Genomic DNA, 27,152 nt, shown 5'->3' on the forward strand with positions numbered 1-27,152 from the left:
CTTCCGGTAGTCGGTAAGCAGTGCGGTGAATCGGGGAACATCGTCGTTTGACAGAGGTCTTATTTTGAGAGCCATTTCAAACATCTTTTGTTGCAGAAGTGTTATTGTTGTCGCGTCACTGTCCACAGGAGGAGGGTCTCTGGTCTGCGGTCAAGGACGAAATAAAACCGGTTCTGCTGCATTGTAGGACGCTCTTTTACCTCTAGCCGGACATTCTTCTCTAGTTGTTTATCGCCATTTAATGACTTTTTAATTTATCTTCGATCCGTAGGCAAGTTTGACAGTTCCGCTTCACCGGAGATAAACAACGTTCGGCAAGAAATAGAAGCATTTCGGCCTGGTTATCATCATGTTACTGCGTAAAGTTACTCAAAGTCCTGCGATCTGCAGCTCTGTCCTCCGTCTGCAGCCAGCTATTACAGGGTGAGACTCGGTGCTTTCATTCAGGTCGAACAAGGTTATTATCTTTAACTAAAACAAAAACAAAGTCTACTTTCGTTAACTGAAGATAAAAATAATCGGATAAACAGAAACTAACTTAGTTAAACAGATTAAATTGATTAAATAGAAATAGATCTTTAGCGCTTGATACTTGTTTACACAACTCACCTTATAGACAAAGCTAACACAGTTAACGTTATGTAGGAAATCGGTTAAGGTCAATTTGACTTCAAAATGACGCCACTGACTATAAAATCAAAATATAAAAGTATTTTTGGGAAGTATTTGTCATTTAGCTTAAGAAATTACTGTAACTGCAACTAAAATTGACAGTAAAATAGAAATTAAAACTAAATTTAAAAGAAAAACATTCAAAGCTATAATAACATTGCACAACATAACTGCCATTGTATCAAGTTCTGTGCTTTAAATACTGTATAATATGATTATTTATGACTTTCTCTGTTTTTCAGAGTTCAGCGCCAGACTGGGGCTCTTGTGGCAGTGCAAAATGCTCGTCTTTATTCAAGCCAAGCTGCAGAGGTGAGACCAACATGTCTATAATGTATTCATTATTATTGTTTCAAGTATATAGGTTATGTCACAGAGTCAGTTTAACTACTATGTGACCAGAAGTCCCACAACAGATCATGCTGTAGCCAATCTGGTCAGGTCCCATGGAAAAAAAGAAACAGGTGCTTGTCCTCAGACACCCATTAATATAAATCTGGAGTAAAGTTCACATGAGACGCGGAAGCTTGGCACTAGGCGTTTAGCCATGTGGTCTTACATGTTACGTAAATATTGTGTTTGACCTACACTAAATCTGATTGGCATGTGATTGAATAAATATTTAGAGATGGTAGTGAAAATGTGAAATGTTATGATTGATTCAGTATCATGCTGGTTTGATTGTTGTGTATGAATATGTTATTTGTATGTGTGAGGGAAGTTTTGTAAGGGAAGGATATGATCCTTGTCATTGCTCTTTGCTCTACTTGGCAGCCTTTTTTTTTGCCACAATGTCAAGCCATGGAAATCTTTACGTGTCATTTTGTCATATTGTCCTTGAGCCCTCTTAAATTGAAAGGGGTTTTAAGCAGAAGAGCTTAGGAAGCCCTGACCATACTAAATGCAAACTTAATTATTTTAAAATTACTTTCATTTAAACCAAAAAAGTCATAAGCATGATTAGCCTAATGGTTGTTCAGAATGAAATACTGTACATTTCTGTGCAATTTTCTTACATGCATAACAAACTGATTACTTGCTCTTGTTATTTTAACCAAGGCTGTTCTGGACAAGAATGCGGTTAGTGGCAGCGCCACCGTGACAGCTGAGAAGGTTGATAAGACGGCCCTTAATGTGGTACGTGAGCGTTATGTACACACTGCTCAATTTATGCCCTGATTTTCATTTTCTGTCAGTTTTGTGGATATTGAGAACAAATGCCTGAAATTGGAGGCAAATCGGTGCTCGTTCACATGAGTGACAATCACGTAGTGTTTATGATCTCAGAGTCAAGCAGTGTGAAATGTTTTTATTGGAAATTACATTGTCGACGGCTTACAGCCAATGAGAAAGAAAGATCGGGGTAAGCTGCCTCCGAAATCACATACTGTATAGTTGGTACTATGTTTGATTTGAAACTAACTTTGCGACTGTTAAAAAAACAACTATGTTCTATATAGTATGAATGTGTGTAGTATAAATGTAATCCAGATGTACTACATCCACCATGTTGTCATTGTCATGTGACCTACGGCGTCCTCTTCCATGGCCTCATGGGATAGTAAAGTGTCCATCGAATGCACTCTTAAGAATCTTGCCGGAAGTATTAGGTCATCCAGGTAGTTTTCGCTTACTGCTTTATGAATACTGTGAATTTGAATAGTATGGAAGTAGGCATATTCGTACGGATATTCTTTCACTGCAAATGGATACATAGACAACTTGGATCACAAGCTTCTTGCATGCATCATTTTAACAAGAAGAAATCAAGTCTCACACGAGAACTCCTGTGTAATGTGTGACCCACTGTCGCCGATCCATCATGTGTACACAACAGCAGCTAAACGGTACCCTAGGCCCAGACAGTTGTGTTGTGTGAGAAGAACGACTTGTAAATCGTACAGTCTGTACCAGGCATTATGATTCAGACAGATTGTGCATTTACTCCATGTGTTGATTTGAGAGGCAAACTTATGATAATTACAAATGCTACTTTTTATTCTCTTGAGATATTTTTAGAAGATTTATAAGACAAATGTGATGCCACATGCTTTCATGACTTTTCTTTAATATAGAGACTGTTTTGTTTTGTATATAATGAGAAGCTCACAACTGTCTTTTTCTCTCAGGAGTCAAAATCTTTTGCTGTGAACATGTTTAAAGGGCAAATCAGCACTTCTCAGGTGTTCCCCTTCCCCTCAGGTAACTCCAAAGTTTTTTAGCCTGCACCAAAAGATATTTTGGATAGGTTGCTTTGATATTGCTCAGTGTGGAAAATGTTGAATTAAACTGTTAATTAAATTGTTTTTTTTAGCATTGATGTTAGGCTTTGTTGTGTTGTTGTTGTTCTTTATACTCACACTTCCGTGTTTCTCGGTGTGTTTACTGTCATTTTTGCCCTGAATTTTTTTTTCATTCACCCTTGTAGTGCTCAATGAAGAGCAGTCACAGTTCCTTAGGGAGTTGGTTGGGCCGTGCAGTAAGTTTTTTGAAGTAAGTTTAATTCACCTACATTTCTGTTTTAGAATAGTTTTGTTTTATAGACTGATTTCCTTAAATATTTGAAAACACTTAAGAGTACATATCATTGAAAACTACGGAGCCCCGCACATGACATGTATTCCCTCGATTTAGCCTTCTATTTTTTTTCCTGCATGTCATGTCCGGGGTTCCATAGAAAACACAAAAAATGAGTGATTAAAATTAAGCACAAATTATATCTTGATGAAGTGTCCCATAACAAGAAAGGGCAATTTTGATACAGTCCACCTTTACAATAAAGGTATTTAAAGCTTCTGGATCTCATTACTAAAGCATTATTAGCATTACTAATGTTTTAATATATTATACTAAAATGTTGTCTTTACTACATATATATATAAAGCAGCACAGCTGTTTTTTTTACATTGATAAATGTTTCTTAAGAATCAAATCAGCATATTAGAATGATCTCTAAAGAATTGTGACACAGAAGATCACAGGAATTACATTTTACATAATATTGACATAGAAAGTAATTTCAATTTTACTGTTGCTATGGGAGAATACTATACCGGAAGCTTACGTTAGTGAAAATACATAGGCAGTCAGCATGTGTAGTCTTTTCACCTTCTTTGCAATGTACCAATGTGGGTTTCCAGGAGGTGAATGACCCCATGAAGAACGATGCTCTGGAGAAGGTGGAGGAACACACAATGGAAGGCCTGAAGGAGATGGGAGCTTTTGGTCTTCAGGTGCCTGCAGATCTTGGTGGCGTTGGCCTTACTAACACACAGGTAAGATCACAGATCCATTTGAGTGGGAGTCAGACACAAAAACAAACTGAAGCATAGAGCCACACAAGGCTTTGATGCTTATGCCTGCTCTGTTTGCAGTACGCCAGGCTGGTTGAGATTGTTGGGATGCATGATCTGGGTGTGGGCATCACTCTTGGAGCCCATCAGTCCATTGGCTTCAAGGGCATCCTGCTTTTTGGTAACCCCCAGCAGAAAGAGAAGTACCTTCCAAAGCTGGCCACTGGTGAGTGAGCTTCAGTATGTCTGATAATTAAAGCAGAACTAAGTAACTTTTTTTACCTTCATAAATAGTTTTCTAAGTCCTTACGATGGTTAACTGACTTGTAGTGGTGTGTTTGAGGCGTGCACTATCCCCCTCTGGCACATCTACGACAAAAAACAGCACTTGCGATTTGATCTGCACCGACCCGACACAATCTCGCCTCATGTTCACGTTCACGCGAGAGTGACAAAAATGCTTTACGGTAATTCAAAAACAATGTATATATTATAACTCTTACTGAGTTACGCTTTAAAGAGCACACACAACAACTGCTGCAATGTTTAGTAGTGACTTTAACTTAGCATATATTAGACGTGCATTATTATTTGTTAAAAGGTCGCAATCTGAATTCAAACACCCACGCAATCTTTCTTATGTGACAACGATTCGCCTGTGTGTATTAAACCTCTGACAAAATCACACCGGAACAAAAGTCTGTCGACGCTGCCTCTAAACCAAAAAAAAAGAGTTTTCAACCACACAGTATCATTATTTCTGTTACAAATATTCAAATGATCACACTCACATAAATACTGGGATAAAAGTTTATAGTTCAGATATAGACACTGATGGCTACAGAAGCGATTTAATGATTGTATTGATTACATTATGCCACCAGGAGGCGACAAGTGGCTGTTAAAAATGTATTTGTCATAGAATCATTTATTCAAGAGATTCATTCAAAAACAACATTTTGTCAGAACCCCTGGTAAATTTACATTTTATTTTTTTTAGTTGTCTGTTCATAATCATGGGAGAATCGTGATCTCTATTTGAAACGACAACAACAAAAAAATGATTCTTAATTTATTCTGAATCATGCAGCTCTAGCATATACTTTAGGAATAGTTATAACATTTGTGCATGTTTTGCATATTTGTGCATATGAATTCTTGTATTGCCAGTGTGGGCTCAATTTGATAGGTTTATACTTTTGAGCGTTTCATCCTGTATTATAAAAAAGACATTGTATGTATGTCAGTCAGAAAATAAGTCAAAGTTGTTCAAGGGGTATGACAAATAAAATTTTTATGTTAATGATTACATACATTAGTGGCCAAAAGTGATTCATTCAAATATTATAAAAAAATTGTTAAAAGATTTTGTAGTTTTTTTGCATAGTTGTGCTTGGAGTTATTTATGACACAAGTTGTATGGACATAATTTTTGGCCAGACTGTAATACAAAGAAATTATGAATGAATACATGCAAAAACAAGAGAGAACCAAAAAAATATTAAAGGGTTAGTTCAAAATAATGTCATTTATTACTCACCCTCATGCCGTTCCACACCCAAAAGACCTTTGTTGATCTTCAGAACACAAATTAAGATATTTTAGTTGAAATCCGATGGCTCAGTGAGGCCTTCATAGGGAGCAATGACACTTCCTCTCTCAAGATCCATAAAGGTACTAAAAACACATTTAAATCGGTTCATGTGAGTACAGTGGTTCAATATTAATATTATAAAGCGACGAGAATATTTTTGTTGCGCCAAAAAAAACTAAATAACGACTTATTTAGTGATGGCCGATTTCAAAACACTGCTTCAGAAAGCATTGGAGCATAAATGAATCAGTGTATCGAATCATGATTCAGATCGCGTGTCAAACTACCAACGGCTGAAATCACGTGACTTTGGCGCTCCGAACAGCAGATTCGACACACTGATTCATTTATGATCCGATGCTTCCTGAAGCAGTGTTTTGAAATCGGCCATCACTTTATAAGTCGTTATTTTGGTTTTTTTTGGCGCTCCAAAAATATTTTTGTCGCTTTATAATATTAATATTGAGCCACTGTACTCACATGAACTGATTTAAATATGTTTTTAGTACATTAATGGATCTTGAGAGAGGAAGTGTCATTGTTCCCTATGGAGGCCTCACGGAGCCATCGGATTTCAACCAAAATATCTTTGTGTTCCGGAGATGAACGAAGGTCTTACAGGTGTGGAACGGCATGAGGGAGAGTAATAAATGACAGAATTTTCATTTTTGGGTGAACTAACCCTTCAATAACTGATTATGTTGTATTCAGTGTATGCTTTTAGTGTAAGCTTTCTTTTTCTATGCAATTTTTTGCATAGTAAAATAAAACCTGTAGCTGTAATTTGCTTTTTTTGCCAAATAATTTTGTCAGATAAATACCTTAACCAAATTTAGTGTTTTGTTTCTTCCTTCATATTTAAAATATTAAAAAATATTAATGTATAAAATGTTTTCGTCATATTTTGGTGGTTTAATCAAACTTGTAGTGTCATTAAAATCAAATCCTCTCGGACATAACTTTTGGCCACTACTGCATTTACAAATATGTTTGTTTTTGGTCTTATGTTTGTATCTTTAGTCTTAATTCATTGTTGATTTTGTTGAACCTGTCTATTATATTATAGTGATATAAAAACCAGCAAAAACTAGAAACTTAACCTGAAGTGCAAAATTGCAGCTCTTTTCACAAATATTTAAATATATATAGTGGCTGACCATTGATCTTAATATTGTCTGTGGATGTTGAATCGTAACTGTGCTGTGTGTTTTTGGTAGGAGAGAACATTGCTGCCTTCTGTCTTACTGAACCAGCAAGTGGTTCTGATGCAGCCTCCATTAAAACCAATGCAGTTCGCTCCCCCTGCGGCCAGTACTACACCATGAATGGAAGCAAGATCTGGATCAGGTGTGTGTGTGATTTATGAGGATACAAATTTGTATAATGACATGGGTATTACACTGGTATTACGATGTAAACATGTAATATGAGGACATTTCATGAATCCTCATATATAAAATAGCTTTAAAAACATACTAAACTATTTTTTATTAAAAATGCAGAATGTTTCCTGTGATGGGTAGGTTTAGGGGTAGGGGTAATGTAGGGGGATACAATGTACAGGTTGTACAGTATAAAAACCATTACGCCTATGGAATGTCCTCACTTTGATTAGCAAAACAAACCTGTGTGTGTGTGTGTGTTTAACAAATACACACAAATAGCAACACACATCATGTAGACACAGATTTTCACACCTTTTGTGGCCACTAGGGGGCATCATGACTGAACATATCACAGGCTGGTCTATGTCCACTTAAAAATGGTTGGATGATGTCACCTTACTATTAATCACCTCTCTCAGCTGCACAGTCAGTGTTTCTTGTCCGTGAGCCATTTGTGTGCTTGTGGGGGGGTTTATTATCTTGGTAGGACTGTGTAATATTTGTATTACAGTTATCTGTATCTTTCATGTGTGTTCTGCATTGAAATCAAGGAATAACCCAAGAAATTTCACAGTACATTTTAGCATATGAGTAACTAAATATACTAAGTTAGGTAGTGTGAAGAACTGTTATAATTAGCAGAGCTTCGAAAGCATTACAGTTTTTATTGCTGTTACTTGGTGCTAGAGGGATTTTCTAAACGCTATAATGGACGTTTCCATGCTTGTCCTAAATTGTTATATTGTACTGCAGGGGTCTTCAATAGGGGTTATTTATTGTTTGATGCCTAAGAGGGAAAAAAAAGAAACAAAGGAAAAACGTTTGCAAAGTCAAAGCTAGAAGACATTAAAGTTCAGTAGTTGTTTTTTAAGCCTGGAATATATGTTATTATTTTTCAGGTTTAGAATGTGCATTTTTATACAAAGGATCCTTTTCACAGACTGTGATGATGTGTTTTCACAGTTATTAACATCAAAAATCAAGTGGCTTTTTTTTTTTTTTAGTTTTATATATTTTTAGTAATATAGTTTGTTATATTACTTTGGCAGTAAATTACAAAAAATGAATTAACATTTCTGCAAGGGTGTTTCTAATACAACGGCTGATGGAGTGATGGCAAATTTGACATCCTTCTCTATTCTGACCAACGCAATCAATCTCTATATTTTCCTCCTCTTTTGGAAAGCCGTGGAAACGCCATCCTAGATCTTTGTTCCTTTTGCTATTGGAGCAAATAGGGATACAAAAATTATATTTGCTGTCATCTCCCATTCACTACTACAGAAGTTTACCCAACTATGATGACTTTTGCTTCTGAGAGCTGCAGAAATATGAAAAAGGTCCATATTTAATGTGTCTTTTTGTCCACCAAGGCCTGAAAAAGGATGAAGGCCCACGTATATTAGATCGTTAATAAGCAGGTTCTGTTCCTCTTCTGTTCCCAGTAATGGAGGCATTGCTGAGATCTTCACCGTGTTTGCCAAGACTCCTGTGAAGGATGAGAAGACTGGAGAGATGAAGGACAAAATCACAGCGTTTATTGTGGAGAGGAGCTTTGGAGGAGTCACACAGTTAGTGTTTTTTTTTTCGTAACATGTACCTTTAATCACCTTTCTAATCAGTCATGTTTTGATTTGGCATTCTTGTTGACCATTTCCACTTCTTTATCTGTCTTTTCTCTTTATCTGTTGACCTTTCTTGACTCATTTCTACAGAAAACACACGCAAATAGAAAAAACACCAGCAAATTAAAGGGATAGTTCACCCAAAAATGAAAATTATCCCTTGATTTACTCACCCTCAAGCCATCCTAGGTGTATATGACTATCTTCTTTCAGACGAACACAATCAGAGATGTATTTAAAAATATCTTTAGTCCTCCAAGGTTTATAATGGTTGTGAATGGGGGCTGTGTTTTGAAGTCAAAAATAATGCATTCGTCCATAAAAAAAAATAAATTAAAAAAATCCATACGACTCCATGGGGTTAATAGAGGCCTTCTGAAGTGAAGTGATGCGTTTTTATAAGAAAAATATCTTTAAAACTTCAAATTCAAATAAGTAGCTTCCGGTAGACGACCGTACGCAGAATGCGCAAGTCAATTTGTGGCGGAAGAGTATCCTTTGACCCAGTGGTGTGCAGTGGTGTTCTGAAACGAGGAGGCACATTTTTTTTTTATTTTTATGAATCATTGTAAATTCATGTGCATTACTCTTAAAGTTGAGAAATCTTCCTTGTTAAATGAACATTACTTTACAGTACATCAAAAAAAAAGAAAAGAAACCAAATACAATTCTATTTTGTAATTTTACATTAACAATGTAATGTTCTATTTATCAAAACCAAGTAAATCTCATCAAGCATCAAGTGTTTAAGCATTTCTGTATTCATTCCAAAATAATAACTAAAGGCAATAATAATTTAAACAATATATTTTATTTGTTTATTGCGGTTTTTCTTTTGAATTGTCAACCTAGGATATTTTGGATCATCAGTCATGCTCCGCAAACACCGTCTGTCACAGACACGAATTGCATTTTTAATTTCACCAAGCTGATTGCACTAAAAACCCCCGCAGTAATCATGCTTTCAGTCCATTTCAAGTTTGATTTTGACGTGACATAAAGCGGTGATATCTAACTGGATGATCTGTTTACTTACTTTTCGATTAGTCTTCCGATTGACGCCATCATTTGTTCAGTCAATCCTACGCACGGAAAGCGCACGTCAACGAGAGGCAGGATTTATCGCACAAACCAATCATATCCAATCATAACCAATTACATCCAATCATAGCGCGATGGAGACATTGCCTCCTCTCACGTGACTTTCCCCCATTCATTCTCAATTACCCCCCACAAAACCCACCGCACGCCGGGGTTCTGATGATTTTCTATGGATTCCTATGAGAGGAAAGGGAGGCATGACTCCTCTGTGTAACTTTACCTGCGGGTGTCGCTGTTGGACAGTGTCCCTTAAGAAATACGCGTGACTTGCGCTCTTTTTAATGTCATAATTTGTAATATTTGTGTTGTTTTATATGTAATATGGATTATTTTCTCATCCTATTTTTTTGAGGAGGCACTGCCTCCCTTGCCTCCTCGGAGGAAACGCCCCTGCTTTGACCTGATGCACAACGTAATGATGAACGCAGAGGCGCAGAGGATATAGCAAAACAAATCACCAGTCATGGATTATAAGTCTTAAACTATCATTTTTAAAGAGAAATTTTTCGATACATGTGTGTGTATCGAAAGGATTGTCCATTCATACCACATGGTAGAACTCATTCTGCGCAACTTTGCCTCTAGGACCAACGCTGTCCATCAAATTTTCGTTAAATATTGGAGATTTCAAAAACCAACTTTGGCAAACTAGACCTAGGTTTTTGGCTCAACCTCAATAACTCTTAAAAAAAAGAAAAGAAAATATATTTCTTATTGTAAATTGCCTGTATTGGCTGTAAATGGTCTTTTCTATCTATGTTCATAATGGTTACAGGCTTGCTAAATAAAACATAATACCTTTTTACACACGTGTTTAAAGGCCTTAAAGCTCTCAGACCTATTATAGATACTTACATTTGTAAGAAATGGTAAACTTAATGGGATAAATGTACAGCAAACAAACTTTTTCAAACTGAACAACGTTCAGACTCATTTTATAATCGCTGGGATCATATTTACACACGCTGTCGAATAAGGCACTCCAGGCTAACCCATATGTTTCTGTTAATGGGTGAAGATCCTCCTTTATGCCCTTTGTGCCAGAATCCATTATCATTGAAGCATATTTTGATGGATTGTGTTAGTTTGAAATCTGTTAGATCCTGACTTTTTATGAAAAGATTTTTAATGAAGTAAGGCTTGATTTAGTATTAGTATTTTTATCTAAGATCAGATTTAAAAAATCAAATTGAATTTTTTTCCACTTTTATTAAAATAAAAAAAAACTCGTTCTCACCATGAATATAGCCGAGGTAGCTCGCATGGCGTTAAATCATAAACAAACAAACAAACAAACAAACAAAAAAGGTATTTGCAGCATGTGTTGTCAAACTGATGTTGTTTTTTAATTTGCTGGTGTGTTTTTTTTTTTCTATTTGCATGTTTTCTTCAGTTGCGTTGAGCTCTCTTGGCCCCCGTACATTTCACCTTTATCATCTTTTTCTTTTTTTCTCAGTGGTCCTCCTGAGAAAAAGATGGGTATCAAAGCATCCAACACGGCAGAGGTGTATTTTGACAACGTGCGTGTCCCTGCGGATTGTGTACTGGGAGAGGTTGGAGGTGGATTCAAAGTGGCCATGAACATCCTCAACAACGGCCGCTTCGGGATGGCTGCCGCCCTCTCTGGCACCATGAAGGGTGTCATTGCCAAAGCGGTGCGTATGTGTGCTAGTATGCATCTTATCAGATGCTTGTTCTGTTTGTAAGTTGGTTGTTTGTTTTCTGTCAGTAATGCTGAACAGAGTTTTTCTTGCTTTCTTTTTCGTTTCCTCTTCTCTTACCTAGTTTGTCAAGCATGCTGTTTGTGAGCACCAATGTTAGGCCACATCCTCCCGCCTGCCGACACCCCTATCATCCTCACTTCCTCTACTTAATATGCAGGGAAATTCCTCAGCAAGCACCACTTTGAATTTATACCGCTTATTTTTCTCGTGCTGAAAGTCATCACAGTTGACTCAAGCAGATTTTTGAAAGTTGTAAAAGTTCTGATCAACTGATAAAATACAGTTTAAATGCACACTATGTCGCTTTAAAAGCATTGGCCAAATTTAGAAATGCAAATGAAACTTTAGCTAAAACCAAAGCAATTCTTAAATTTGGTAATTTCTGTTTTTTGAAAATAAATCATTATATACCAAAATAGGGATGCACTTTTAACAATATGTTCTCATGAAATTTGCTGTTGCTGAGTGATTGTGGGCTACAGCAGTTTTCTCACGGAGGGGTAGATTTCTCAACAGCCTCTGTGATTTTTTTTTTTTTTTTTTATTAAACCACAGGCATTTTTGTTTGACTCTGTGTTTGTGTATCCGTCTCAGACCAGGAACCAAGTTTAGTCTTTATCCACTGCGCTACACTTACCGTGTGGACCTTCGGTTAGTTTGTTTTTTAGGTCATATTCAAAAAGCAAGTGTCAAGGACGCATATACTGAATATTGTATCCTAATGTTACTTGATATGTGCTTTCACATACTTGCATATAGTTTTAAAATTGCCAAGTTAAAAAACAGTCATGTTTTTGCCCCATCAATGCATTTCATTCCCACAATAATTCCAGCAATTATTATTATTTTTTTAAATATGAGCATTTTTTGCACATGCTGTTTAGAGAAATCATAATTTTCCATGCTACTAATTCCAAAACATCTCACTTCTTTATTTTGATCTTTTATTTTGATGAGTTCAGTTCACCAAATTAGCTAAAAACAAACTTTATATTTCCCCTTTTTTTCTTGCACACAGGTCGACCATGCTGCTAACCGGACCCAATTTGGCAACAAGATCCACAACTATGGTGCCATTCAGGAAAAAATGGCCAGAATGACCATGCTTCATTATGTGACAGAGGTGAGCTTACCTACTGTTTTGCCTTGATTTTTCCTTCTGGGAACAAGGAAGTCTTGAGTCACACTGAACACTGACTGACAACTATTTATAGACTCAAACAAACATTGCTTTTGTTTAATCAAATACATGTAAAGTGCCCCTATTATGCTTTTTTTAAATATTACCTTTCATGCAGTGTGTGCTGTTTGTGCATATAAAAGGTCTGCAATGTTTAAAAGATCAAAGAGCATGACAAATAGTTATTGTCTCCTAAAAGAAAGCCACTGGAGCTGAAATTCAGGTCTTTCGTTTCCAACACATGCTGTAAGCAGTAGACCAATCACAACAGACTGGGCCATCTGACCGATCAGAGCAGAGTAGGCTCTTGGAAAAGAGGGTTTTAGAGAGATTGAATCTTCTAAAGAACCGTTTTCAGACTCTGAGAAATGAAGTGACGTGCAATGTATGGCCGCTTTTCTACCGTCGGGCCGAACGGTTCTCATTGCATAACTGTTCCATTTCGTGCCAATCCGGGCCAGCTGGTATGCCACGTTTTTCATTTTCCACCGTGCCGTACCAGGCTCAAGTGGAAATACAACTGGAACCGTTCCATTCAAAGAACCGTTCGGCCCAACAGTGGAAAAGCGGTTCAAATTAAAGTGTTTTTTGACCTTCGATGCATGTATATCTATTGTAGGAGACCTTCGAAACAAAATTAGGAACCGTTGAAGGCACTTTAAGCAAATTTATACAATCCAAAGACAAAGCATCTCTAATGGTCAACTTGCTCTTTATGGACTTTACCGATATCAGCACTTTTGCTTTGCACTTGCAGAGTTTAGTGCATGAATGTCTTACTTCCACATGACTTAGAGGAAGTGTAAGCTTCCCCTTAATTTCTGTGTTATTTTACAGGGCCACGTGGCCAGTGTCTAAAAATACACAGGCCTTTTTCCCATCTGTTGTCTTCCCATGTTTGTTTTCCATTACATTAAGCAGTTTGTTTGTTCTGAAGATTTTTATTGGTGGTTTCTCATTTTTTCCCCTCCTTTTATCTTTTCTCCATGGATTTAGTCTATGGCTTACATGGTTAGTGGGAACATGGACAGCGGAGCCACAGAGTTCCAGATTGAGGCGGCCATTAGTAAAATCTTTGCCTCCGTAAGTGTTCAACCCACTTGTACTAGTTTTTGGCATTTATTTCAGCCCACATTCATATTCTAGGAATTACCTGATGTGATGTTTAAATAATAAGTGGAAATTTACCATATTGCTTGATTTTCCTGCAGGAAGCAGCTTGGTTGGTGACAGACGAATGCATTCAGATCATGGGTGGAATGGGATTCATGAAGGTCAGTGTGCGTGTGTAGTAATTGTATTGTAATTTCATTTTTAAAATATATTCTGGGGTGTTAAGTCAATTAAGTCAAGCTTAATTTATTTGTATAGCACTTTTCACAGTACACATCATTTCAAAGCAGCTTCAAGCCATGGGTATACTTCACTTTCCGTAGCCGGACACGTCTCGCGCGCATCTTTCAGAGTATACTAAACCACGGATGCACGCGGATGACCGAGTTTGACACGTGCGCAGTACAATTTTTTTCTGAACTTTTACCAGACATCGTGTCATCAAACGGACATTCGCTGGGCAGGATCAGAGAAGAAAAATAGTGCATCCACCATTGCAACATAGTTCAGAAGATACACCAAGAAAACAGGAATCAAAAACGACGGAGAATGCTGAGATTACTCGTCTTGTTTTTGAATTACTCTTTACACACACTTCTTCGACGACTGCACATTGTGCTCAGTACTGTGCGTATTGCCACCTAGTGGACTCTTCTGTCCTGCTTGCGCATGCGCTGTTGCACGCGCACCGTCTGCGCGGTCTCGAAATTTGGGCTGCATGCGGACAGGGTGTGCGGCCGGCCGCGAGTCCTCCGCATGAAGAAAATTACTTCATGCGGGCGGTGCAGGAACGTGGACGGCCGAAGTATACCCAGGGCTTGAGTGCTCGAATGTAATTATGAGGGAGAAATATTACTCTGTTTTGATCAAAAGTGTTTGTCAGCTTTCTCACAAACCAGACTCAGGGCGGAAGTCTAATTTTGGCGCAATAGTGTTGCAACACAATAGTGTCTGCATTGTGACTCAAAGTGTGAACATTCAGAAACGCCAACTGTGTGGGTAATCACCCTCATAGAGGCCTAAATGTTCTTTCCCGGGGGTGGTGGAAAAACTGGAGGTGTCTTGCAAAGAAAGACCTCAGCAACAACATGATTGGTTAGTGAGGGGAGGACACGGCTGTGGTAACCTTTCACGTTGCAACACAAAACCATACACAGCTAAAACTGGTCTTTGTGCAGACGTGACCTACATTCAGCATTGACTGTGGTTATGTTTTTCTCGAGTCAGTCGGGATGCTACACATGACATAAAGTACAACCCCATTTCCAGAAAAGTTGGGATATTTTGTAAAATCGAATAAAATCAAGAATCTGGGATCTGTTAATTTTCTTTAACCTTTATTTAACTGACAAAATCACAAAGATAAGATTTTCAATGTTTTTACTGACCAGGTTAATATAAGCTTTTTGATTTGATGGCTGCAACAAACTCCAAAAAGGTTGGGACAGAGGCAGGTTTACCATGGTCACATCACCTTTCCTTTTAATGACATTTTTTAATCATTTGAGAATTGAGGATACTAAATGTTGCAGTTTTGCAAGTGGAATTTTTGCCCAATCTCGCTTGATACAACACAGCTGCCCAACAGTTTGTAGGAGTTATTGTCTGATTCTCCTTTTCTTGATGGGCCAAGCATTTTCAATAAGAGACCGATCTGGACTGCAGCTGCGCAGTCAAACACATCCCTTCTACAGTGTAGTAGTGTCTAGAAACCACTCAGTTTTTGCATGTGCAGAATGAGGCCTGGCATTGTTTTGCTTCCCAGGAAAGATGTCATCTCGATGGCATATCTCTGTACAATCCCAATATTTGCGCCTCCACATCAATGGTTCCTTCACACAAATGCAAGTCACCCATGCCGTTTGCACTGATGCACCTCCATACCGTGACAGATGCTTGCTTTTGCACCTGTCGCTGATTAAAGTCTGGATGGTCCCTTTCGTCTTTGAGACTGAGAACTCGATGTCTGTTTTTTCCAAAAACATGCTGAAGTGGACTCATCTGACCACAGCATGCATTTCCACTGTCTTTTGGACCATCTGAGATGAGCTCCGCTTCAGCATCTCTGTACAGAACTGATGTATAGATTTCTCCTTGTGTAACAGAAATTCAAGTTGCATTTCTTGATGCAGCGGTTTTCCACAGTATTCCCGAGCACATTTTTTGGCTATTTTTAACACAGCAGCATGATGGTTTCTCATGCAATGCCATCTTAGGGGTCAAAGGTCACACAAATTCAACAGAGGTTTCCTGCCTTGCCTTACATGAGTCACGTTTCCACCAAACTTTTTTCCCAGGGACGTTTTCCCCCAGACCTGTTGCTGTCTGCGTTTCCATCGCGGTGTAAAGTAAATTAGCATCAGTAAATATTGTAAATCAGTAAATCAGTAAATATTGGGATTGTACAGGTCGTCATTGTAAATGAGAACTGGTTCTCAATTGACTCACCTAGTTAAATAAAGGTTAATAATAATTGCATGTGATTTTCCGGTTCCCGCTGGATTTCATCCATCGCATATAAGCTTAATAAAGCCTGAACCTCATTGGTGGTTGAAATATAATGCTGCATGGAGTTAATCAATCAGCATTTTCAGCGCCCAAGTCCCACCCCTGAAAGTTCCTGAACTTTGAAAAAGTAGTTCCTGACGAGCAGGGACTTTCTGACGGGGGGGACTTTTTTACCTTTTTAACATCATTTAGACCCCTGGTCCCTGTGATCAAAACACACCAGCTACCACCCCAAAGTCTTTTGTTCCTGGGGAAAGTTCCACTGCTATGGACTGGAATTTCTCAGGATTGCCTGAATCTTATCACAATATTTGCATGGTAGATGGGTGAAAGACCTAAATAGTTTGCAATCTTGCATTGAGAAATTAGATTTTTGGATTGTTTGACAATTCTCTCATGAAATTTGGCATAAAGTGGTGAGCCAAGACCCCAGTTTTTGGTGGATGCTCCTTTTATACCCGATAATGATACCCTCACCTAATATTGACCTGCTTGTTGTGGGCGGTTTCAAAACAGTTTATCTTGGATATTCTATAATCTTTTCACTTTTATTTTGCCTCTGTCCCACATTTTTTAGTGTGTTGCATCCATAAAAAAAATGGTTTATATTTGCCAGTGAAAACTGGTTTTCTTTGTACTTTTGTCAGGTAAATGAATAAAAAAATTGAGTTGTGGTTCTTACAGTTTGAAGATCTTACATGAGCAAAATGTGCAGAGGCAGGCAACCTCGCCTCTAGCCACTGATCAACATCAAACAGACAAGCTAATTTCTAGAGAAGTCTCATCAGTTCCACTTGATCTATCTTTTTGTGGGCTACTCTTCAGTCAGATAAGAAATGCTCTCTGCTCCAATTATTTTTGTCATACACATATGCCAGTCAAAATGTTTAATGATTTTGATATTACAATTTAAAAGAACTGCTTTATCATTTGTTATATATTTTAAAATGTCATGTATCCCTTTGCAAAGTTGAAATTTCAGCATCATTACTCCCAGTCTTCAGTGTCACATGATCCTTCATGAACCTTCAGAAATCATTCTAATATCCTGATTCTCAAGAAACATTTTCATCATGAAAGCAATTTCTTATCTTCAATGTTGAAAACAGTTGTGCTGACTAATGTTTTTGTGGAAACGAGATAAGACTACCTTTCCAAAGATGGGGTATTCACAAGGATGCATCAAATAGATCAAAAGTGACAAAAACATTTACAATGTTACAAAAGATTATCTATTAAACTTTCTAATATTTGATAATAATTGAGCACCAAATCAGCATATTAGAATGATTTCTGAAGGATCATATGACCCTGAAGTAGTGGTGTCCCAGGCTACGGATTTACATAGTCGAATTAGATTCTAATCAGATTGCCTATAGTTGACTGATCGAATCGTGTGTGTGTGTGTGTGTGGGGGGGGGCAATGTAGATAAACATTCACAGCCACGATGTACAGAACACCACACAAAGATGCTGTAAATAACTGCAGAAAGGCCACACTGCAGAGGTGTGCATTTCACAAGCAAGCTTTAACTCTGCAGCGCAACATCGATGCACCGACAAAAACAATAATAATTTACAGAATTTAATTAGAACAGAATATACCATTCTAATAAATAAAAAACATTTAAAAAAAATTGTCATAATCAAGTCACAAGTGCAAAATGCCTAAAGTGCAGGGGAACATATAGGCCTATTCAAAACACAAGCCACAAATAGTTAGTGATCAATAAATAAATTAACATTAAAGAAATTATTAAAATAACGAAAGTATAGCCTGAATTGTCAACTTTGCCTTTTTAACTGCAGAGACAATATATTGTTTATAAACGCTAAACTGGCGTGGCGGTCTTTTTAGCTAAACATTCACAGCATCCAAAAATCAAATTAGAACCGGCTGAAATGTTTTGAAATCACTTGTACCCTACCTGATCGGAAAAAAAATCCAGTCTTTCACACGATCTGTCTGTATCTGTTTGAGTCTTTTCAAATAGTGCGCTATTCAACTCTTTAACGTTGGCTGGCAGAAGCGTGCCACAAAGTTTGTTGTTTTTGAGTGGTAGGACATGAGCTGTTGGCACAACTTGCATCTTACTTTTTTGATTAATCTAATTTCAAAGCGCATCCAATTCCACACTTTAGATTTTCTTATCCCAGATATTGTTAAAGATTTAATCCCTGCCGCCAAGATGCTCCTCTGTCGGTCACGGATCATGGAAAGTGAAACTTAACTCTGTCACAGGGGTGGTTGGATTTATTCACGCACATTAAAAAATGTTTATTAAAAACTTTCACATTTTTATTATTGAGCACCCCCATATCTCGTCTCATAACACCTCTGTGAAGATTCGACTGTGAGATCGGACCTCCTATCAAAGCTTCGAATCATCGGCTATTCGGGGTCACCCCTACCCTGAAGACTCGAATAATTTTTTTTTTTTTAATAATTTCTGTTTTACTGTATTTTGGTGTCTTAATGAGCCATGTTTTTCACATGTATTTGTTAATTTCTCAAAGTGTACTAAACTAAAGGAATAAATTGATTTTTTGTGGTATTTTGACGGTGTCATTCTCACTGTACAACATGTTATTGATGCAGGACGCTGGTGTAGAAAGGATATTGAGGGACCTGCGAATTTTCCGAATCTTTGAGGGTACCAATGACATCCTGCGACTGTTTGTAGCGCTCAACGGCTTCCAGGTAAAAGGGGAATGAAAACACTGCTGAGAACATAACTGCCTGTAGTACAGCTTCCTGTACTGCAAAACCACCTAAAGCATGTGTGGTTGTTGACATCTGGCACTGCTACAAATTGGTCTTGGTTTTTTTGCTGGTGCACATTTTTTTATGCAAACACAGAATTTGAATTACATTTGCATATGTGTGTCCTGTTTGGTAGAATGCAGGCAATCAGCTGAAGAGCTTGCAGAAAGCTCTAAAAAACCCTTTTGGTAATGCTGGAATGTTGGCGGGTGAAATCACAAAGAGAGCCAAGAGGTTAGACCTTCATATCTCTTAAAAACACTCTTACAAGACATTTGTGGTGTTTTGCAGTTGCTTTGCATCAACTTGATAAAAACCCTGGTCTATATCTCTCTGTCTCTGGTAGGAAGGCAGGCATGGGGACAGGACTGACCCTGCAGGGAATGGTCCATCCAGAGCTTAACAACAGTGGAGAATTGGTGAGATTAAACTAAAGCCATAGTGATTGGACAATACTGAGATGATGGAATGCTGGAACAATATTTACAATATTACTAATATTGTTTTTTTTTTTCCTCTTAAAGACTGTTAAAGCCATTGAGCAGTTTGGAGCTGTTATTGAAGAGCTTCTTCTGAAACATGGAAAGAGAATCATTGGTGAGCGCTGCGTTTGTATTGTGCTGCTAGGTCTTTGCTAGATGATTTAATTTCAGCATGTAATAGAAAAAGACATTTGCATGTTAAATCTTCCTGATTTGTCCTTATTGCATCTAAAAAGCTTTTGTCAGGCTTCCATATGAGCTTGTGGCTTGTACTTTTCTCATAGTGATTGGGTGATTCTGTATGTGTGTGTTTTCAGATGAACAATTTGTTCTGAAGCGAGTTGCAGACTGTGCCATTGATCTGTACGCCATGGTTGTGGTCTTGTCCAGGTAAGCAATGTTGGGGTAACTCACTACAAGTAACGTGCATTAAGTAATCAGATTACTTTTTTGATGAGTAAAATGATCCATTACTTTATAAAGTTACTCATTAACATGTGAGTTACTTTTTAAAAACGTAATGCACATAACTTGTCAGGTTAATTAGTTTGCTTTTTTTAACTACTGAATTAAAATTCTCTTCTCATAAGCAAAAGCAAAAGACCAAAAGTAACAAAACGCATTACTTTGAACTTTCAATAAAAAGAGTTGTACAGCAGGTAATATAAACAATAATGTTAAGAGATCATTTGTATGGCATGCACAGCTCTAGAGGTCAGAAAATATTCTGTGTTCGGAGTATAATAAATGTGTTTTTAAAAGTAAATGAAGGTGTATGTTATATAGGCTATGTTGTTGAATGCATTACTGCAATCTCAGTAAAAAAAAAAAGAAAAAACACCTACAAGGCCTGGAGGAGTGAGCCTAATGAGAAAAAAGTAATGCAAAAATAAATGTAAATCATTACTTTCCCCAAATAGGTAACGAAGTAACATAATTACTTACTGTTTTTAGGGAGTGACACCATATTGTAACACATTACTTTTAAAATTTAATTTTAAAAACTTTCCCAACACTGCAGGTAAGTTACAAAAAAGTATTAATTTGCATCACTATTACTATTCCTCATACGGAGGATAAGGGGGTTGTTTAAACCCAAATCCACAAACAGACATAAAGGTTACATCAAATCGTGCAGCTTATAAAGGAAAGGTGTGCTGTTACTTTTTAATAAGTTACAACCGTCACCTGGAAGATGACAAAACCGCATAGTAGTGTCTGGCAACCACCCAAAAAACCCTAGCATCAAAGTGATGATTGTTTTGGATGATTCAAATCAATATATAGTGCGTGCAGAATTATTAGGTACGTTGATTTTCTCATCAATTTTTCAATACTTGAAATTAAAAAGTTGGACAGTGAAATGCTCATTGGGTCAGCAGGGTTAGACAAAAACAGGTGGAAAAGAAAAGACACCGCAAAAGAATTAAGAATTAAGGTGAAGAATTAAGTGTGAAACCATCAGGAGCCCTTTAGTCACCAGCGCCACCATTTTCCAGAACTGCAACATGGCTGGAGTCTCCAGAAGTGCAAGGTGTCAGGATCTCAGAGACTTAGGTTAGGTGAAGAATCCTAAAAAATGACCCGCACTTAATAAGAATCACAAGCTGAAGTGTAGTAAAATACATAAAGACTGTTTTTATATATATATATATATATATATATATATATATATATATATATATATATATATATATATATATATATATATATATATATATATATATATAATGCTTTATAGACAGACAGAGTGACTCTTGAAGGACCAGCACCTCATCCACATCAACACCGTTTAAACAATTTGGGTTTTGGGAGTTCATTTTTAGTCCATCGCTTACCCTGAGGTCTGTTTTGCGATTTCTAGTATTGCATCCTTCTCATGGACATTTAATATTTTTTGACTTTTCAATCTGAGTTAAATGACTTTTTTTGGCTCATTTTATCTGTAAAAAAAAAACATACCTAATAATTCTGCACACCTGAATATAAGGCGTTTTTCATTTCCAGCCTTCATGAACAATTATAGATCACTTATAAATGATTAAATACAATAGTAGTTATTAAGATTAATGTGGTTTGGAATTGGTAAGATGTGCCTGGAAAAAAATATGATCAGAAAATCAACATACACTGCACACACTTTATCAGTTCTTGCTTTTCTTGGGAATCAAACCCATGTCCTTAGCGTTGCTAGCACTGTGCTTTAATCATTGAAGGGAGATTAAAGACTATTATGCTTTTCTTTTTATTTTATTTATTTATTTTTTTACAATTTCAACTTTCTTTGGTTTGTAATGTTGCTGTTTGAGCATGAAATATGTCTGCAAAGTTACAAAGCACAGTCACTCCAAAAGGAGTTCTTCTCTATATCAGTGTGCACTGTTTCTGAACTCCATGAAACGCCTCCATCGTAGTCTCGAGTTTTCTTCCAGGAATGAACATGTCACTACATTCCTCATTTAAATAATTAAAAGCAAAACCTAAATCAAGACTTTGTAGAAGGGCACAATTGGTCCTTTTTTAAAGGGGTGATCTTTCAGCTATACTGATACAACATTTTATACTTGTTTGAGTGTGTCTCCTCTTTTTCCTTTCTCAGAGCCTCCAGGTCTCTCAGCCAAGGTCACCCTTCTGCCCAGCATGAGAAGATGCTGTGTGAAACCTGGTGTACTGAGGTCAGTGTTCGTCCATTTAAAAAAAAAAAAAAAAGTTTAATTCTCCTCATCTCATCTATAAGTATTAATCCATGATTTATTTCCTTTAGGCCCATGAGAGAGTCATGCAGGACATCAAGTTCCTCAGGTCAGGGACGTCCAAGCAGACCTTCAAGAACCTACGTGCCATTTCTGCTGCTGTGGTAGAAAACGGAGGGGTGGTATCTCCTCATCCACTGGGCTTTTAAAGCTCTGGCTCCCATCAGCCAATCATGTCCTCTCTAACCAATCTGTCACATGCACATATTTCTTTACCCAGACTGTGTGCTGCCATCCTTGACCAGTGGAATCACAGGAGTGCTTTAATATTCCATATCAAAATATGTAAATGAATGAATAGGACTGAAGATTGGATTTGTGTTAGTTTATAAGTTTAGCTTTTATATGTATATGCCTAAATAATAATAAAAACAGTACCATTGATCAGTGGTTAACAGATGCACTCTGAACGAAGCACTTTTCAACCAAACTGTCCATTTGAGTTTTATATCACATCACATCTGTTTTTTTGTTTTTAAAAAGGGACTTATGAACTAAACATGATCTTAACATAAATACAGAATGTCTTTATTACAAAGGTACAATGACATATGATCTAAGGCCATACAAATACTGAAGTGCAGACTAAATGTGCCATTACAGGTATGAAAGCGAGGCTGTGCGGGATCGACTTGCCGTGTTTTAGATGGCATCTGGTATAAATCTCCTAGATCACTTATAATTTTCCACAGCTCATGTTTTTTTTGGGTTTTTTTGTCTATTGAAATTTCTTGAAGATATTTTTTTTCTGTTTTATCATTAACTAATAGTACAACTCACTGAAGAGATGTACTGTATGTTTGTCTCTCACAGCCTCGCTTTCATTCCTGTTAAAAATCAAAGATGGCGCTGCTTTGAATAAGGTCTATTGTGCCATTTTTTGCTGACTTAAAAATTACAGATATATGATGCCTGCAAGAGTAAATGCTACATTTGGACTCCTATGTAAAACGGTTTATCTTATTCCTTTTTCTGTGGCATCTCCCAAAAGGCATGTAATTACTTCTAAAGAAAATAGACAAAGAACGTCTGTTAACAATGTAGCTGTGCTAGCTTGACATAATTATAAATATGTGCTCTTTGTTGCTTTCCTTAACATCTTAAATCTCTTTTCACAAGTGCATCAGTTTCTAAATGGTTAACCATATTTTGTAAAGAGACCGTTTACAGGAAATTGTAAATGAACGTTAGTGAACTTACTAAAACAGTGTATCTTGACATCTGAGGATGCTGTGGTTACAAACATATACATCAAATACTACAAATCTTAAACTGTAACCAGTTTAACATATAAATGACAATTTAATTAAACCTGCTTCACAGTATAATCCAAGTTTCAGTTTGTTTACTTGGGTCATTAGCTTATATGTATTTCTAAAACAGAATACAACAGATTAGTAGAAAAATAAGCTTTCAGATCAATGCCACATAATGGTCTCGTTCACATAAGTTTAAGTCTTTAATACTATTTACAGTTAATATAAAACTCACATTTGACTGTTTTCAGCTCTTTTGGCAAGACTTGATTCCTGTACACCGTATAACTGCTATATTTTGTCCCGACTTCGAGTTTTTGGCTTGAAGAGTAGAAATCATCACAGTTTTCTAAAGGTCGTTAGTTTTCTCAGTTAAAAAAGTGCTGCCTGAATTTCAGAGATGCAGTACATCCAATGGATTGCAAAAGTTTGATTCAGTATTAATCTCAGTCTCGGCAGCTAAATATTCCATTTCTTAATCCGAAGATGGTCACACAGTCGTCTGTGAGATTTCTCTTGATAATAAAGTCTCTGAAGTCATTCTCCGCTCCCTAAAATAAACACAGAATTTTGCATTAATTCAAATTCAGTCATGGACTTTATATCATGTACAATTTCGTTGTCCAAAAAAAAAACAAAAAAAAAAAACGTTAAGTATGGTCTCTTATATTGGTCTCGGCTGGTTCAAGATGGTCTATCAGTCAGTACAAGCTGGTACTCATCTGGTTTAGTTGAGGAAAACCCCTCTAAAACCAGCCTGGGAGACCAGCAAACCAGCTTAGGGAAGCCAAACATGTTTTGTATTTTGTTGTCAGTAGCAGCGCAGGTTTTAGATCATGCATCAGACGTGTCTCTGTGGTCTTAAGTGTGATGTGTGGCTTTTGCCTTTGATAAAACCACCAGATGAAAGTGAACAAGTCTTGCACCTGTTTGCTTAATTTAAAGCTTTTCAAATCTTTATCAGTTCCATTCCAATTCAAAAGTTTGGGGTCAGCAAGTTAAATGCTGATCTTCTAATCAATCAAAGAATCCTGAAACAATGTATGATGGATTTGACAAAAATATTACGGTTTAAAAATTAAAAAAAAAAAATGTTTGTTTTAACATCGATAATATGAAATGTTTCTTGAGCTCGAACTCAACATATTAGATTGATTTTCTGAAGGATCATGTGACACTGAAGACCGGAGCATTTACGTTTTAATGCATATTATAATATATTAAATAGTAGTATTCATATTACTTAATATTTTTTTATGAATAAGTGCAGCATTGGTGACACTACAAAAACATTAAAAATGTAACCGCCCCCAAACCTTTGAACTGTATAATTTACATGGACTTACTAATTGATATTTTCATTCTGATGTGGAAACATATTCATGGCTCCCACGCAGATATTTATCAAAATATTTATCTTTTAAACTACAACGTATATTCCGAATAAACAAAAATAAACAGTATTTAGAATTGCATACAAGTTTATTATATTGTCTTTTAATATCCATTTAGCAATTGATAATTATATGTCAATACTATGTTACAGTATATTAATATATCACATTTGGCCACACCCCCGAAAACATTTGAAATTGCGGAAAGCCCAGTAGGCTGTGTCCTCTTCAAGAAACATTAGGACTCAATACAGTAGTATTTTCTCGAGAGAAAATTTGTATGTTTATATTTACACCAAAAATAGTCCTATCGTAACTGTGTCATTTGTTGAGAACATAAATTACTGAATGTCACGAGGAGGATAAATTGAGATCATTAATTACTGTCCCTAAATCTCGTTTCCCGTTTTGACTTTTACTTATAGACCTAATTAAAAGACAATTGTGGGGGAATCTTTGGATGAGTCATGCAGGAATAGGGTGAACACAGGTGGCTTTCATTCTTAGTTTAGGTGTACAAACTCTTTAAAAACGGCATTTTAAAAAAAATTAATCATTATAGGGTTATTGATTTGTCTGTATGTTTTTTGTTTGTTCGTTTATAATCAACCGAAAGCGTAAAAGCTATTTGTTTTAACGCAATTTGAAATCTTAATAAAAGTTTTAACTTAATGGCTAGCAAGTGTGCGTTACCAAAGGCACCTATATTTCGATGCGTAATGCGCTGAGACAGATATGCGGAAAATGATATTCTCCTTACCTTTGCTGGCGATGCCGTTGTGGATGGGCGATGTTGACGGTCCACTCCAAAATGCGTTTCAAGCGGCCGGATAGACACGGGAACCGGTGATTAAGATGTTCGAGAAGTTCCTCTTTACGCAGTCCGTACACTATCGGCGCGATGCACTGCGCCAGACTGAAGAAGGCAAAACTTATCACAGCAAAAAGCTCTTTCGTGGAACTCTCGATTGACTTATAGATCAAAAGGATATGCAGCAAAAACAGTATGAAATTGGGGAGGATGAAGACGGCGAGCTGCGTTCCGTGGAGAGCGATAGTCCTACACGCAGCTCTGTTGCGCCGGTTCAACACACCCAGGCGGCGCCCCTCATATAAGATCCGCACATAGCTGGACACGATAAGAATGGTACAAACTGTTATTAAAATGATTTTTTGACTTTCTCCGCCTTTCAAATCTTCCCTTCCACAGGCTGCTGTGCTGCTATTATATGTGCTGCTGCTGCTATTTGTTTTGTGGGACAAGGTGAGAGGAATAATCGACGCGAGTCCCCATGTAAAGATCCCGATGAGCCACGGCCATGGTTTGAAACAAACTTTGCTGTAGTAGAGAGGGTAGCATATGGCAAAATAGCGGTCCAGGGCCATCGCCGTGATGGTGAGGATGATATTGGAACCGCTTGTCATCAGACCTCTTATTAGCACCTTGCATATGGTTTTCGTGATCGCTGCGTTCATGTAGTTTTGTAAGTAAAAGCTGAAACATACTGCGAAGTACACCAACGCGGAGAACAACAAATGGAACACGAGGACGAAGCGCGCGTGGCTCCGCAGGCGCTCCTCGCGCACTATGGTCCAGTTGATGATAAGGTTGAAAAAAGCCAAAATGAACAAAGAAACTCCCGCTGCCCAAACACGTATGTGGAGATACTCGTTGGTCGCATCTGTAGCATTTGACATCCTACCGTTTCTTCAGGCCTCGCTCGTACAGTAGAACCAAAACGTTCCGTAAAGCCAAAACGCGTTCAACAGGTCCGGACGGTTCATTTGGAGCGACTTTGGTATATGTTTCTCCAAAAGCCGAATGTTCATGTGAAATCATTCGGTGCTCCTGTTTCGTTCAATAACACCTGCTTTCCTCGCATAAAAGTCAGTCTTTTGATGGGAAGTGTCAACTTCACGTTTACTTCCCTCTCGAGATGAGCAAAGAAAGAGAGGGCGTGTAAGAGATCATGGTGTTACGCGCCTCCGTGTTCGAGCACTATTTAGGCGCCTTTTGTGAAGCACGTTTGCACGAGCAATGCGGCAGGTGTCTTACTAGCCTACATAATGGAAGCCAGAAGAATATATGGTAACACTGGGGGAAGATGTCCAACTTTAGAACAACGTGCATTTGCTTTTAAATCGTAACATATTTAGATATATGTTTAGCACGTGCAGGATGATGATGCATCAGCCAATTTGTTATTATACGTAACAAAATAGAAACATTTGCTAAAATGTAAAATTATTTAAAGAGGTCATCTTACCCCACAATCTTAACCCAAAGGCATCTTTTACTTCAAAATAA

General features: G+C 37.3%; 2 protein-coding genes across 3 annotated transcripts; one reads left to right on the top strand and one right to left on the bottom strand.

The window, feature by feature from the left end:
* Window positions 1-23,510, top strand: acadvl (acyl-CoA dehydrogenase very long chain). 2 transcript variants are annotated; one of them, XM_067401732.1, is made up of 21 exons: window positions 1-183; window positions 272-423; window positions 915-984; window positions 1,732-1,809; window positions 2,802-2,874; window positions 3,101-3,165; window positions 3,813-3,947; window positions 4,047-4,191; window positions 6,777-6,906; window positions 8,390-8,515; window positions 11,127-11,325; window positions 12,413-12,517; window positions 13,571-13,657; window positions 13,786-13,848; window positions 18,795-18,896; window positions 19,096-19,193; window positions 19,306-19,378; window positions 19,484-19,556; window positions 19,759-19,831; window positions 22,041-22,116; window positions 22,206-23,510. In XM_067401732.1, exons 2-21 carry the CDS (start codon window positions 350-352, stop codon window positions 22,341-22,343), a joined length of 1,983 nt encoding a protein of 660 aa, XP_067257833.1. In that variant the 5' UTR covers window positions 1-183; window positions 272-349; the 3' UTR covers window positions 22,344-23,510. The 2 variants fall into 2 exon arrangements, with proteins under 2 accessions (XP_067257833.1, XP_067257832.1); XM_067401731.1 differs by having other exon boundaries at window positions 1-423.
* Window positions 23,511-23,724: 214 nt separating this feature from the next.
* zgc:194312 (uncharacterized protein LOC794943 homolog) lies at window positions 23,725-27,152 on the bottom strand. The gene is made up of 2 exons (XM_067401733.1): window positions 25,605-27,152; window positions 23,725-24,001 (listed from the first exon to the last, which is right to left on the bottom strand). Exons 1-2 carry the CDS (start codon window positions 26,540-26,542, stop codon window positions 23,941-23,943), a joined length of 999 nt encoding a protein of 332 aa, XP_067257834.1. The 5' UTR covers window positions 26,543-27,152; the 3' UTR covers window positions 23,725-23,940.

This window comes from Chanodichthys erythropterus, chromosome 11 (genome assembly GCF_024489055.1).
Source record: "Chanodichthys erythropterus isolate Z2021 chromosome 11, ASM2448905v1, whole genome shotgun sequence".
In the NCBI taxonomy this organism is placed as follows: domain Eukaryota; kingdom Metazoa; phylum Chordata; class Actinopteri; order Cypriniformes; family Xenocyprididae; genus Chanodichthys; species Chanodichthys erythropterus.